This window comes from Melospiza georgiana, chromosome 20, assembly GCF_028018845.1.
Source record: "Melospiza georgiana isolate bMelGeo1 chromosome 20, bMelGeo1.pri, whole genome shotgun sequence".
NCBI classification, from domain to species: Eukaryota; Metazoa; Chordata; class Aves; order Passeriformes; family Passerellidae; genus Melospiza; species Melospiza georgiana.
The window spans coordinates 2,969,852-2,982,378 of record NC_080449.1 but is presented as its reverse complement, the minus strand read 5'-3'; the positions used below and the strand labels follow the sequence as shown (position 1 = coordinate 2,982,378).

General features: G+C 50.8%; 2 protein-coding genes across 3 annotated transcripts in view; one reads left to right on the top strand and one right to left on the bottom strand.

The window, feature by feature from the left end:
* PNPLA7 (patatin like phospholipase domain containing 7) overlaps nucleotides 1-9,092 on the bottom strand; it is a 136,390-nt gene extending 127,298 nt beyond the window's left edge. Inside the window, exons 1-7 of one of the 2 annotated variants that reach the window (XM_058038390.1) lie at nucleotides 9,060-9,092; nucleotides 6,283-6,348; nucleotides 5,524-5,611; nucleotides 4,890-4,972; nucleotides 2,680-2,768; nucleotides 2,199-2,339; nucleotides 754-913 (exon numbers count right to left, since the gene is read on the bottom strand). In XM_058038390.1, coding sequence (XP_057894373.1) covers nucleotides 754-913; nucleotides 2,199-2,339; nucleotides 2,680-2,768; nucleotides 4,890-4,972; nucleotides 5,524-5,611; nucleotides 6,283-6,348; nucleotides 9,060-9,092 — 660 coding nt within the window. The remainder of the gene's footprint in view (nucleotides 1-753; nucleotides 914-2,198; nucleotides 2,340-2,679; nucleotides 2,769-4,889; nucleotides 4,973-5,523; nucleotides 5,612-6,282; nucleotides 6,349-9,059) is intronic. The other variant, XM_058038391.1, reaches the window with a different exon arrangement.
* A 1,219-nt stretch (nucleotides 9,093-10,311) lies between these two features.
* Nucleotides 10,312-12,515, top strand: MRPL41 (mitochondrial ribosomal protein L41). Its single transcript, XM_058038312.1, has one exon. The coding sequence runs from the start codon at nucleotides 10,620-10,622 to the stop codon at nucleotides 11,025-11,027; it is 408 nt and encodes a 135-aa protein (XP_057894295.1). The 5' UTR covers nucleotides 10,312-10,619; the 3' UTR covers nucleotides 11,028-12,515.
* The last annotated feature ends 12 nt before the right edge of the window (nucleotides 12,516-12,527 follow it).

The window sequence follows — 12,527 nt, the reverse complement described above, 5'->3', positions numbered from 1 at the left end:
CTAAGTTTAATCAATGCTTAATGATTCATGCCAGCCTATCTGCTGTGCCAACAGATTTCTCTCAGGAAGTGCAGAGCAGTGGGTTCTTGCTGGAACTCTGGATGCTGAGAATTTTAGACTTTCTGTGCTGACAGGCACTGACCCCCAAGAGAACACTATATTTGACCTAAGGCCATGGAGAAGGCTTCCAAAACTGAATGACAGAACTAGGATTATGAGTGTGGAGTTTGATAGAAGTGTGTAATATCAACGTGGTGGAAAACTTAGAGTTTAAGGTTTTAGAATACAGTAATATAGTAATGTTAGAATATAGTAATATTTTGGAAGTGGCAAAGAACACTTCAGAGAATCCTTTAACTCAGAGAATTCACAGAATCACTGGATTGGAAGAGACCTTCAAGATCATCGAGTCCAACCCAGACCCAACCCCTCAGAATATAGTCATATACGTAAGGCAAGATGGAGGTTTTGGGGCAGGGGCTGGTTCTTCTTCTTCTTCATGGGTTTAGGTGGTTTTGTGTAATTGGATAAAAATTCCCCATTGCAAGGTAGGGTGGTTGGTTATTGGGTTAAAAATAAAAATAATTTAGGTGTCATTTCTTAATTGGACAGTTTATCCTTAAAAGACCTTGTGGAGAGAGAGCTACGTCTCCATTTTTACCTTGTTAGAGTAAAGTACTGCAGAACACACAGCTTGTGAGACTGCAACACAGCTAAGAACTAACAAACATCTGAGTCTGAACAGGTTCTTACACTTTCTTGGATGCAAACTTCCAGCTTTCCATCCTGCACCACGTAGATGCTGTCGTCCAGCTGCCCGGGGCGGAAGATGTACTCGCCCTCGTGCAGCTGCACAAAGAACATGTGCTTGCACAGCTCCAGGAACAGGGGCTTCTCAAAGTGCCCAAGGACCCTGCAGCACAGAAAATGCAAAGGGAAAACCTGAAATCACCACAGCCTTTGGAAAATCATTCCTAAATTAGCAAAGCCCCAGCCACTTGAGGAGCAGCTGCAGGGAAGGAGCCCCAAAGAGCTCCCCAGAATAAGGTGGAGGAGCAGCAGGAAACAGAGCTGGAAATGCTGGGGCTCCTTTGGAGGAGCTCTCCAAGGAATGCAGGCTCAGAAGGAAGGACAGCCAAACTTCCTCCAGCAAACACCAGCATGGCCTGTGGAGAGGAATAAAAATAAAAAACTTGCCAGATACACACACTCTGTGAGAAAAGTTACCCCAGGAACTTCCCCTTTTAGTGCAGCTGCCCTGCCCATGGAAGCAGGACACAGGAGAAATAAAGAAAAAGAGGGAAAAGCTCCTGTCATCTGCATGAATTGCAAGTTTGGAATATTCCATCTCCTGCTGCTAACATGCACCTGGACTCCAGTCAGTCACTGCCAGGCAGAGAGAAATATGGGTTTCACACCTGATCACTCTGTACAGAGCTCCACCAGCTCCCATTTATCAGGATCAATCCATCAAATCCTACTGGAACATCAATTAGTCATAGGAGACGATAATTTCACAGCAGCAAGTCCAGATGACTGAAATAGCATTTTTATTTGAGAATGACTGACCTTCAGGACTATATTCTATCACAACTGGGAGGAAAAATGAACATCCACAAGCAAAATCAAAATTACAGATTGGAAGATCTCCCCTTTGCTGTGTCAGCAATTTAACCCCTTGCTGAAGGGGCACAAACACCAACCCTTCTTCTCAGTCTGCCAAAGAGCTGTGGGGATTAAGTTGACTTTGATTTATTTGCAACCTTTTCAGGCAGAGAGGTAAAAGATCCTGCAGCCCAGGGAGCTGTCAATATGGTATCCAATTAACATTTACCAATTATGATGCTTTTCTGTACAAAAAAAATTGCCTGATACAGCCTAAACAGAAGTTTTAAGATGCACTAAATCTGTTCCATGTTAAAACACATTCATTAGCACTATTCCCAAGCTGACACAACTAAACTACTTCCTTTTTCTCCCCATCTTTTTAATTTTTAAAACAAAATCAGCTATTTTCTTAATGTTTCTAGAAAAGTCATTCATTTTGTCCTTATGCTCAGATGAATTTCAGTCAACTCCCTCAAGATTCTGACCATGCAGTTGTGAAATCTGAGATTTGACACAAACTGTCAAATATTTACATCACTTGAACATCCATCAAAACCAAACTCTAAATTTCTCTTTCCATTTAACATTACCTGACATTCTTAAGCATGTACAGGACTTCTGATGGCAAGTGGGAATTCTTGACATCAAATTCAGTCAGATCTGCCTCTAGCAAAGAAGGAGGAGGTTCTTTCCTCTGCAGAGTTGGACATTCCTTCTTAATACGCAGAATCCTACAAAGGAAAAAGGAAGTTCAGGATGTTCCCTCTTTTGTACTAATACGAAATGTCAAATTTGTACTATTGGAAATGTTAAATAAGCATATAGTAAGTATTAAAATTCATCATTCCAAGTTACACATTATCAATTAGCTAAAATTGCTAATTTTGGTGCCTTTCCTCACCAAAACCATCCCAGTCCAGAAAATCTCCCAGCTGATCCACAGATGACAGGACTAGGAAAAACCAACAGCTACAGAAAAGGGCTCTGCAAGGGGTAGGTTCCACATCACAAACAGAAACCCCAAAGCAGCCCCCATGACATGAATTTTCCCCTCCCCAAAGTCCCAGGTACCTTTTAGCCAGAGATAAAACCTTTGCCCGTTTCCGCATCCGTTGGCGAGGGACGGTGTTCCCAACCAGGGAGTTGGGAAGAGTTGTAACCTAGGGGGGGAATAATGGACATAAAAACAGTCACAAAACCCCAAAACCAAAAAAACAACCTGCTAATTCCAACCCTGCTGAGGCATCAACACATTTACCAGCTATTAGAGTGTGAGCAGAGTGAAGAGCTCGTGTAAGACCTTGGAGGATTGGAATATCTACTTCAGGATCACTTCCGTTCTATAAAGCAAGGAGAGTATATTTGGATTTTACCAATCAACTACTACAGTGCTAATGGATGGTAGAGGGGAAGAATTCCTAGCTGTGGTTCTCATTCAGGAACACTCTGCATCAGGAAGAGGAGTAAGGCACTGATCTCTGCTCTGGGACAGGGACAGGAGCCAGGGAAGGGCTGGGGCTGGGCCAGGGCAGGTCAGGCTGGAGAACAAGAGGACACAGCCTCAAGCTGCACCAAGTGAAAGTCAGGTTGGATATCAGGAAAAAGTTTTTCACAGAAAGAGTGATAAAGTTGTGGAATGGCTGCCCAGGGAGGTGGTGGAGTCCCCATCTCTGGGTGTGTTTAACAAAGCCTGGATGTGGCACTGGGTGCCAGGGTTGAGTTGAGGGGTTGGGGCTGGGTTGGACTCGATGATCTTGAAGGTCTCTTCCAACCCAGTGATTCTGTGAATCCTGTGAGCTCAGGGCAAGGCTCTGCCCCCAGAGGGTGCTGGCACTGCCCAGGCTGCCCAGGGAATGGGCACGGCCCCGAGGCTGCCAGAGCTCCAGGAGCCTTTGGGCAGCGCTGCCAGGGGTGCCCAGGGTGGGGCTGCTGGGGGGGCTGGGCAGGGACAGGGATGGATTTGATGATCCTGATGGGTCCCTTCCCATGAGGATATTCCAGGATTCTATGTGGCTGTAATTCCATGTGGCTGTGATGGTGACAAACCAAGGCTTTTCCTTGCATTTCCTAGTTCCCAGGTGCCACCCTCTGGAGAAACACCACAACTGCTACACCAAGCAAGCCCCTCATCAAGTATTTTAAAAACGTTACCCAAAGAGTTCAATCTCCGTAAAAAGTTTCTCTCCCAAAAAGAATCTTTAATTAGTTTGGAGAGATTTTTTTTCTTTTAAATAAAATCTTGGTATGTTATAAAAAACCCAGGAAGTGCAACCCACAGCAGTTTGGGTGTAATGTTCTCTGCCTTACTCAGGAAAGGCAAAAAGTAAGGTCTAAAACTCAAACAAAAAACTACCTGAAAGTATTTTCCCATGTGGAATTCTAAGCATTCTTTACTTATGTGAATTCCATATAAACAGCCTGGTTAAAAATTATTCAAATTATGAAGTTGCACATGAAAATCATCAAGAATATTAAAATTATGAAGTTGAACACACAAAATTTCCTCTCATTGAAGGCCTTTTTGGCCAGGTTCTGCTTAAAGGCTGACCTGCCATGCAAGATTCAGGGAGCATCCACCTCCTCTACGATGAAACAGCTCCAGAACTGAATATTAAACCCACCACTGTCTAATTATGTCAAAGTGTTTGAATTCACCTCAATGAAGTGTGGGAGGCAGAGGCTGGGGCAGCTCACAGGAGGAAGTGCTCCTCTACACAGGCTGACTAAGGCTGGTAACTTCCCTGTACCTTATTTTTCTGCAGATGTTGGTTTGCAGTGGACACCTGGACTTGGCAGCACAGGGAACAGCCAGGACCCTGTGAGGGTGGGCAGGCCCTGGCACAGGGTGCCCAGAGCAGCTGTGGCTGCCCCTGGATCCCTGGCAGTGTCCCAGGACAGGGCTGGGAGCAGCCTGGGACAGTGGGAGGTGTCTCTGCCATGGCAGGGGTGGAATTGGATGAGCTTTAAGGTTCTTTCCGACCCAAACCAGTCCGGGATTCTGAAATATTTAAACAATCATTAACTCCCTACAGGAGTTAGATACTCATTGATTTCTTGCTACCTTCATGGACTGCAAATATTTTTCAAAGAGGAAAGGTGTGGCCAGAAAGAGAAGCTGCTGCTGCTGCACCAGCAATGCAGTCAGTGCTGCAGGAGAGCTGGAACAGCCACAACATCCCAGTGACATTTACAGGCTGAGGCCCTGGGCCAGGCTCAGCCAGTCAAGTGCTGCAAACTTTACACCTCTCAGCTTTACACTGGATTTCAGCAGGTGCCCTCACCTTCCTCATGATCTTCCTCCCGTAGAACATCACTTTGTCCCTCTTGCGGAACCTGTACTGAGGCACGTGGGGCTGGAGTTGTTCTGCAACAGAAGCAGCACATCAGAAACCCCCTGCACAGCTGGGAGAGCACCTGAGCACAGCCTGGGCACTCTGCTGCCTCCAGAACAGCTCCTGTGGGCAGGCTTTGGGATTTAACCACCCTGGGATCCCTCATTGCCCAGCCCTGGCCAAGCCAGGCCCAGGCAGGGCTGCCCTGAGGCGCCACCTCAGCCCCAGAGCAGATAAAGGGCTCCCTAAGCACACTGAAGGCTTGGGCAGCTTCAATCTCCTCAAGGAAACCTCTGATTCAATCATTGCTCCATCTGTGACAGTGAAATCACAGCAGGGTTGAATTCCTCTGCAGAATTCACAACTGCTCACAGCCCAGAGAAATAAAACCTGCAGGTGCTGCCTGTGACAGCTCTGGGCTCACACCTGGGACAGGGAACCCACACAAGTTCTCCATCCTTTAAAGCTGCTGTCCTGCAAGAACCACACCTCTGCAGCAAACAACCACCACAGAAAATTACAAAAAGACTCAAGATTGATGGAAACATTGGGTTTAAAACTTACATGGTTATCAAGTACTTACTGGACTGTCTCACTCTTCTGTACACCACAAACACAACAACTGCTATAAGCAACAGTGCAACTGCAGCTCCAATTGCAATTCCAGTCAGCTGGAAGGGGAATTTAAGGAGAAAGAAGTTAATGATTTTCAACTTCAGAAGTTACTACATACTTTTTGAAAGGCTGAAGAACACTCAGCTCAGGGAGATGTCTAAAAGCCAAGCACACTCATAAATACTGAATTTATAATTCAAACATCTCATATACAAGAAGTTTAAACTGCATCAGTGACCAGTCCTATGATCAGATGGAAAATATTCCATGTTTTCTTCCCAAAGATCTGGGAGCTGATCAACTCAATGCACAGGGGGTGTGCGAGAGCATGGAGGGACAGGACAAAGGGGAATGGCCTCAAGATGGAGGAGGACAGGGATGGATGGGATGTTGGGAAATAGGATTGGTGCCCAGAGCAGCTGTGGCTGCCCCTGGATCCCTGGCAGTGCCCAAGGCCAGGCTGGACAGGGCTGGGAGCACCTGGGACAGGGGGAGGTGTCCCTACCATGGCAGGGGTGGCACTGGATGGGCTTTAGGGTCCCTTTCAGCCCAAACCCTGCTGTGATTCTAAATAACAGCAATTAATTCCTGCCTCGTGCACAGTGACAGCAAAGAAACCAACACTCAGAGTTTGGCAGTGGCTCAGCAGAGCTTGTAGAGCTCAGGAGAAGCTGCTGTGGATGCACCCCCAGCCCTCAGCCAGCTGCTGACTGCAGCTCCACTTTACCATGGTGGTCTGGATCCTGTCCTCCACAAACTGCAGGATGGGGGTCCCAGCTCCTGTCACCACAGCCTGGCAAGAAAAAGGCAAGTGAAATTAGTTTTGTGTTGCTAAACCAGGGTCAAACACAGATGAACACTTTTTTAAATCCCTCTATGTTATTCAGAACAACAAGGATGAGAATGGAATGCAAAGGACTTTATGAGACTGAAAAGAACAAGTCACAAACCAGCATATTAAAGTCACATAAAAAGCAGATGAAGCACATGAGCTCAGCTGTGCTGTCCTGGGACCTGTGCCCATCATTGTCACTCAGGAATAAAACCTAGCACTTAAAACTGTCTCAGAAATGACAACCCAAAACTTGAGAGAAAGGGGGGAAAGGTAAAACAATTCTTAGGAACAAGTGAAAACAATGTGAGTACAAGGACAAATACACCCCCCTCTAAGTCTTGAACCTTAAAAGCACTTGAATTAAGCACTACACACAGCTCAGGTCCCATTCCTGCCCCTGTTTCCAGACCTGGATCACAGCTGAACTCAGCTGTGCCACCAAGAGAAAAATGAAGAGCACACCCAGTCACCAAACTGGTCTCTCTAATGGAATTCATTCCAGTTTTACAGCACAAAGGAAACTCCTGCCAGACCAGTCATCCTCACACAGATCCCTGTGCTCACTTTGCCTTCTCAGGTCTCTTCAGCACTTTAATGTTTATCTTCCCAATATGAGTCAAACTAACTCTGTCACTATTGTTATCAGACTATTACTCATGGGATTGCAGTGAAAAGTCACAAGATTTTGAAAAAAAATAAAAGCTGAAGATGTGTCAGCAACAGGTAGAACACCTGGTGACACAGAGTTCCTGGTGAAGTCTGCTCTGGTCACTTAATGCATTTATTTCCCCTTGACAGTGTCAGGGACACTGGGACAGGGACAGTTCTGCTGCTCCCCAGGCCTGTATGATCTCAAATAACACCAAAAATAGTAATTGCCAACTGACACTCACATTGCTGCTGCAAGGGGAGAAACAAATCCACGGGGAAAAGAATAAAACACAAACATGCCCAGGCTGGGGCTTCAGTGCAGAAAAGCAACAAGGGGAAGATGAAATTCAGAACTCCAAGAACCCCTGAGAGGTTTTTGCAGAGTTTTCATGAGTGACAGTGTGATATTGCCCTGCTCAGACCCAGGGGGATCTGTCCCAGCCTGGACAATCCCTGTGGACAAGCAGAGGAAGCAAAGCAGCCAGGCTGAGCTGAGCTGACACCTGAGATGTGTCAGTGAGGGCAGTGACAGCTCCGGGGCAGGAATGAGGTCACAGCCGAGTCACCAGGGCAGCTCCTCTCTGAGGAGGGCTGTGCTCAGCACCCCAACCCAGGAAACCCTCAACATTTCCTCTCATTTAGGGCAACACCTGTGGGACCACCTGCAGGGCCTCCCTGCATGTGAACATGAGCCCAGAGCATGGACTGGCACAAAGAGCTTTGCTGCTTTGTACCTCAGATCTGACCCTTCCAAGGCTGGTTTGCATTTCACAATGGATCTGTCAGGCCCCTTCCCCTCCTCCCTCACAAACCAGACTTGTTTGTGCTGCTGTGCAGACCCAGTAAGTGATCAGCAGGGTTCCTGAATGGCTCAGAAAAGCCCCTGGGCAGAGGCTGGGCTGTGTGATGGAGGAGAGCTCAGGCAGGCCAGATGCAGGGCAGTGTGCTCACAGTGATGTTTAACAGACAAGCTGTGGTTCAGAAGGAAGTGCAGACTCTGTGTGATGGGAGGTGCTGGGGGATCCTCCTTGGGAGGGTCCTGGTGCTTCTCCATCATTTTCCATCACTCATCACCTGCCTGCAGATTCCTTCATCATTCCCTGAGCACAGAAAGGCAAGGGGGCCATTCCCCCTTGTCCTGTCCCTCTGCTTCCTGCTGTCCAGGTTTCCTTAACTCAAGGAAACTCGGGGCTGAGCAGCAACCAGTGCAAACATGCAGCAGCCCCACAAGGGCAGCTCACACCCATCCAGGGTCCAGCACCCAGCACTGCTGAGAGTCCAGCCACTCCTCACTGCAGTCCAAGGCAAACACTGACACATTCCCTGGGCAGGCAGGGGAGGGAAAGGCTTATCAGCCCTGAAAACAAGGACTGAAAATTGGGATTAGCCCAAACACAAGGCTTCCTCACAGCTCAGAGACACCCGTGCCTTGTTTTGACTACAGAACCTGGATTTTCACAAAACGTGTTAGCTGTTACAAGTACATTGTGTGTGTTTTTCAGTTGAGAACTATTTCCTCTCATGGGGTTTGTTTTTCACAACTAGGGAAAGCATCATGTGCCTTTTTGGCCTGTGAGTTCCACATGTGTGATTAAAAACAAAAGTAAGAAGTGCAGTTTGCCAGAATTCTGCAATTCCTCCTTCTTTAGGATAAAAATGTATTTAAATGAAGTATTGTATACTAATGTATAAAATACTATATACAATATTGTATATAAATGAAGAAATATATATTAATGAAGTATTTAGATCATAGTATTATTAAAACAGTTTAGAATTTGAAGCAGAGCATGAATGGTCTGCAAGAAATAAAACACACACAACACACTCAATAAAATGGGACCAGTCCTCAAAAGTTTGAAAGGATAAAACTCCCAGCAGGAAAGGCTCTTTCAAAGTAAAAGCACCTAAAGGCATGGTCCCAAAATGCTATCAAATTAGGCACAGCTGCTTTCAGCTTCTGGAAACACTCACAGGGAAATAAATAAGTCCAAAAATAAGAGCAAAGCATATTGTACCTGAAGGCTGGTGTTATTGTCTCCTTCATCCATGTCTGGAGGAGCGGCAGGAGCAAAGACAAAAACAAAGAGAAGACTGAGTTAAGAGATGACCGCAGCTTCCCATGCAAACTCTTGAACAACGCAAGAGGAGCAATAACTTTTTAACTTTATCCTCCCTGTGTGCTGAGCAATAAAACCCAGCAGTGAAGCGCTGGGGGCCGGGACTCTCCCGAAGAACCTTCCCAGCACGGGGATCCCGGCAGGAGCGCCCCGGGAGCCGCTGCACACCGAGAGAGCTGCGGGAGAGCCCCGTGCCCGGCGGCACGGCCGGAGCCAGCGCCGGTCCCTACGGAGAGCGAACACCGGGACGGCCCCGCGGGACGGGACAGAGCGGGGACAGCTCGGGGACAGCACCGACCCTGCCTGGGGACAGCCCCGGGGACAGCTCGGGGACAGCACTGACCCTGCCTGGTCACGGCCCCGACCCTGCCCGGGGACAACCCTGACCCTGCCCGGGGACAGCCCGGAGACAGCTCGGGGACAGCCCGGTGACAGCACCGACCCTGCCCGGTCACAGCCCCGACCCTGCCCGGGGACAGCCCGGTGACAGCACCGACCCTGCCCGGGGACAGCCCGGGGACAACAGCCCCGATCCGGCCCGGGCAGGGACCGGCACGGACCGCGGGTCACCCTCATGGGCACCCCCGGCTGGACCTGGGTGCTCTCCCGGCTGGACCTGGGTGCTCTCCCGGCCAGCCCCGGCTCGCTGTCCCGGCTGGACCGGGGTCACTCTCTCGGCCCGGCTCCGCCGGGCTGGAGCTTGGCACAAGGGCTCCGAACAAGACAACAACAACAACAGCAACTCCTTCCGCCGGGCCTGGGGCACCGGCACCGCCGGGGGCACCGCGCGGCTGCACCAGCCCGCCAGGCCCGCGCCCGCCGCCGCGCTCCGGCGATCCCCGGCACCCTCTCACCTGCTCCTTCCGCTGCCATCGCCCCGGAGCCGGCCGCGGTGCCGGTCGCGGTGCCGGTGCCAGCCCCGGTCTCTGTCCCTGTCCCCGTCGTTCCCGGTCCCCGGGCCGGGGGCGAAGGGCGCCGAGCGCAGACCCCGCCCGCTGCCGCCAGGGGGCGCGGCCGCGCCAGGCCCCGCCCACCCTCGGGCCGCTCGCTGCTGATTGGCGGGAAAAACCGCCCTGGAGCCGTTCGGCGCGCGGGCAGCACCGGCACTGCTGATTGGCTGGCGCGGCCCGGCCAATGGGAGCGGGCGGTGTTGGGGTGTGCGGAGGCGGGAGCGCCGCGGGGCCGCTCTGGGCCGTGAGGGGAGCCCGGACCCGGCTCCGTTCGGGGAGCTCCCGGTGCTCGCAGGGACCGGCTCCGCCTCCGCTGGGCCGCCCGGGTGCTCTCCGGGACTCGCTAATTCCGCAGGGACCACTCCGGTCTCTCTGAGCTGCCGGCTGCCCTCAGGGACCGGCCCGGCTCACTGAGCCCCCGGTGCCCTCAGGGCCCGGTTCCAGCCCCGCTGAGCCCTCGGTGCCCTCAGGGCCCGGTTCCAGTCCCGCGGAGCCCTCGGTACCCGGCATGGGGCTGCTGACCCAGCTGGTCCGCGGGCTGGTGCGCGGTGCCGACCGCCTGTCGCCGTTCACCAGCAAGCGCGGCCCGCGGAGCCACAACAAGGGCCGCGGTGCCAAGAAGCTGGGCGTGCTCACCCGCAACAAGAAGTTCCTCCTCGTCAAGGAGATGGTGCCCGAGTTCGTCGTGCCCGACCTGACGGGCTTCAAGCTGCGGCCCTACGTGTCGTACCGCGCCCCCGAGGGCTCCGAGCCGCCCATGACGGCCAAGCAGCTCTTTGACCAGCTGGTGGCTCCGCGCATCGAGAAGGACGTGAAGGACGGCACGTTCGACCCCAACAACCTGGAGAAGTACGGCTTCGAGCCCACGCAGGAGGGCAAGCTCTTCCAGCTCTTCCCCAAGAACTACGTGCGGTAGGGAGCGGGCGGAGATAGCGCCGGGCAACGCGGGACAGGATCCCTCGCTGAACAGCAAAGCAAATCCTTCTGCCGTGTTCTTCTGTGATACCTGATTGAAATCTGCGGTGTGACTGGTGATGCTCTGCGAGACAGCTGTGCCTGGTGAACAGAGCCCTCCCTGGGGTTCCGAGGATGAGGAATCCATGGCGTTTCTAAATAAAAAGTACTGCAAAGTTGAAGAATTAAACTTTACAAATTAAATTAAGACTGAAACGTTCGCTCTGGGAGAAAGGAAGATGAGTGGATGGTCTGTGAGGGCTGTAATAAGGGCTGACAGATGAGTCCTTAGGGTGGTGTGGGGGGTTCAAACCCCACATTTTGGGGCTGGGCAGGGCTGTGATGGAGTGGGGGTGCTGCAGCCCCAGTGACACAAGGATGAGCCACAGTGGGCTGGCTGGGGATGGGGAAGGCTTTCTAACAGCTTTTCTAACTGAGCTCTGCTTTGTTCCCCTCCTGCGGAGCTGATCAGAACCAGTCCCACACACGTGGCTGTTACTGCCTCCGTGGCCTTTCAGCCCTTCCCTTGGGAGCCTTGGCAGGTGCCTGGAGGGGGATGCAGGGCTGGAGAGCAGGAAATCCTCTGCCCTTCGCTGCCATTTCCAGCGTGCTCTGCACCCCCTCATTTCCCTCACAGCCCATGGAAGGAGCTCGCAGCTGGATCCTCATTGCTCTGAGCAAAGCCAGGCCTGGCCCAAAGCCCAAACCGGGCTGGTCCCAGTGGGTGTCACCCTCCAGCCTCGCTGCCCTGGGGCTGTTCCTGCTCTGCCAGGGCAATAAAAGCCATTACAACCTTTCAGACAGACACAGGGACACACCCTCGGCTTTCCCAGGAAACTGGCTGGTCCGCTCTGCCTCCCAAAGAATATCCACCCCTGGAGCCCCAGGTGGCCCAGGCCAGGGCAGGAGCTCCTCACAAGGACTGCCAAGTAACTTGATTTTTAAAACTCAACCAAAACAAGATCAATTGCTTATATCGGCTTTATTTTAGAAACATCCAAAAATAGCATGTTTGTTTTTTTCTTTAGCAAAAGCTCTTGTTTTCATTACTAATATGAATCTTCATGTAGCAGTGCTCCAGAATGTTTGCTAAAATACACATTCACCCTTGAGAAGGGGGTTACAAAGCAGCAATGTTCTCATCTGCTGCAGCACTGTTACACAGAGACCTGTTGCTGGTGTTTCTTTCCCTCCACACAACTCATTCTTTAGGACCCTCAAAGACAAACCGTGCAAGCTAAAGGTTACTGATCTAGTTTAAGCTGGTCTTTTGTTTCTAGGAGTAGAGAAATGTTCCAGAAAGGGTTTTGCTGATGTTTCACAGTGAAAAAAGAGAGCTGATGGAGCAACCATGAGAAATCCTGCAGCCATTCCTGGAGGTAGTTAGGGCAATGCTGTTAAGATTTTGGTTTCTGTACTTACTTTAAATTTAAAAAGATGTCAAGAAACACCACTTATACTT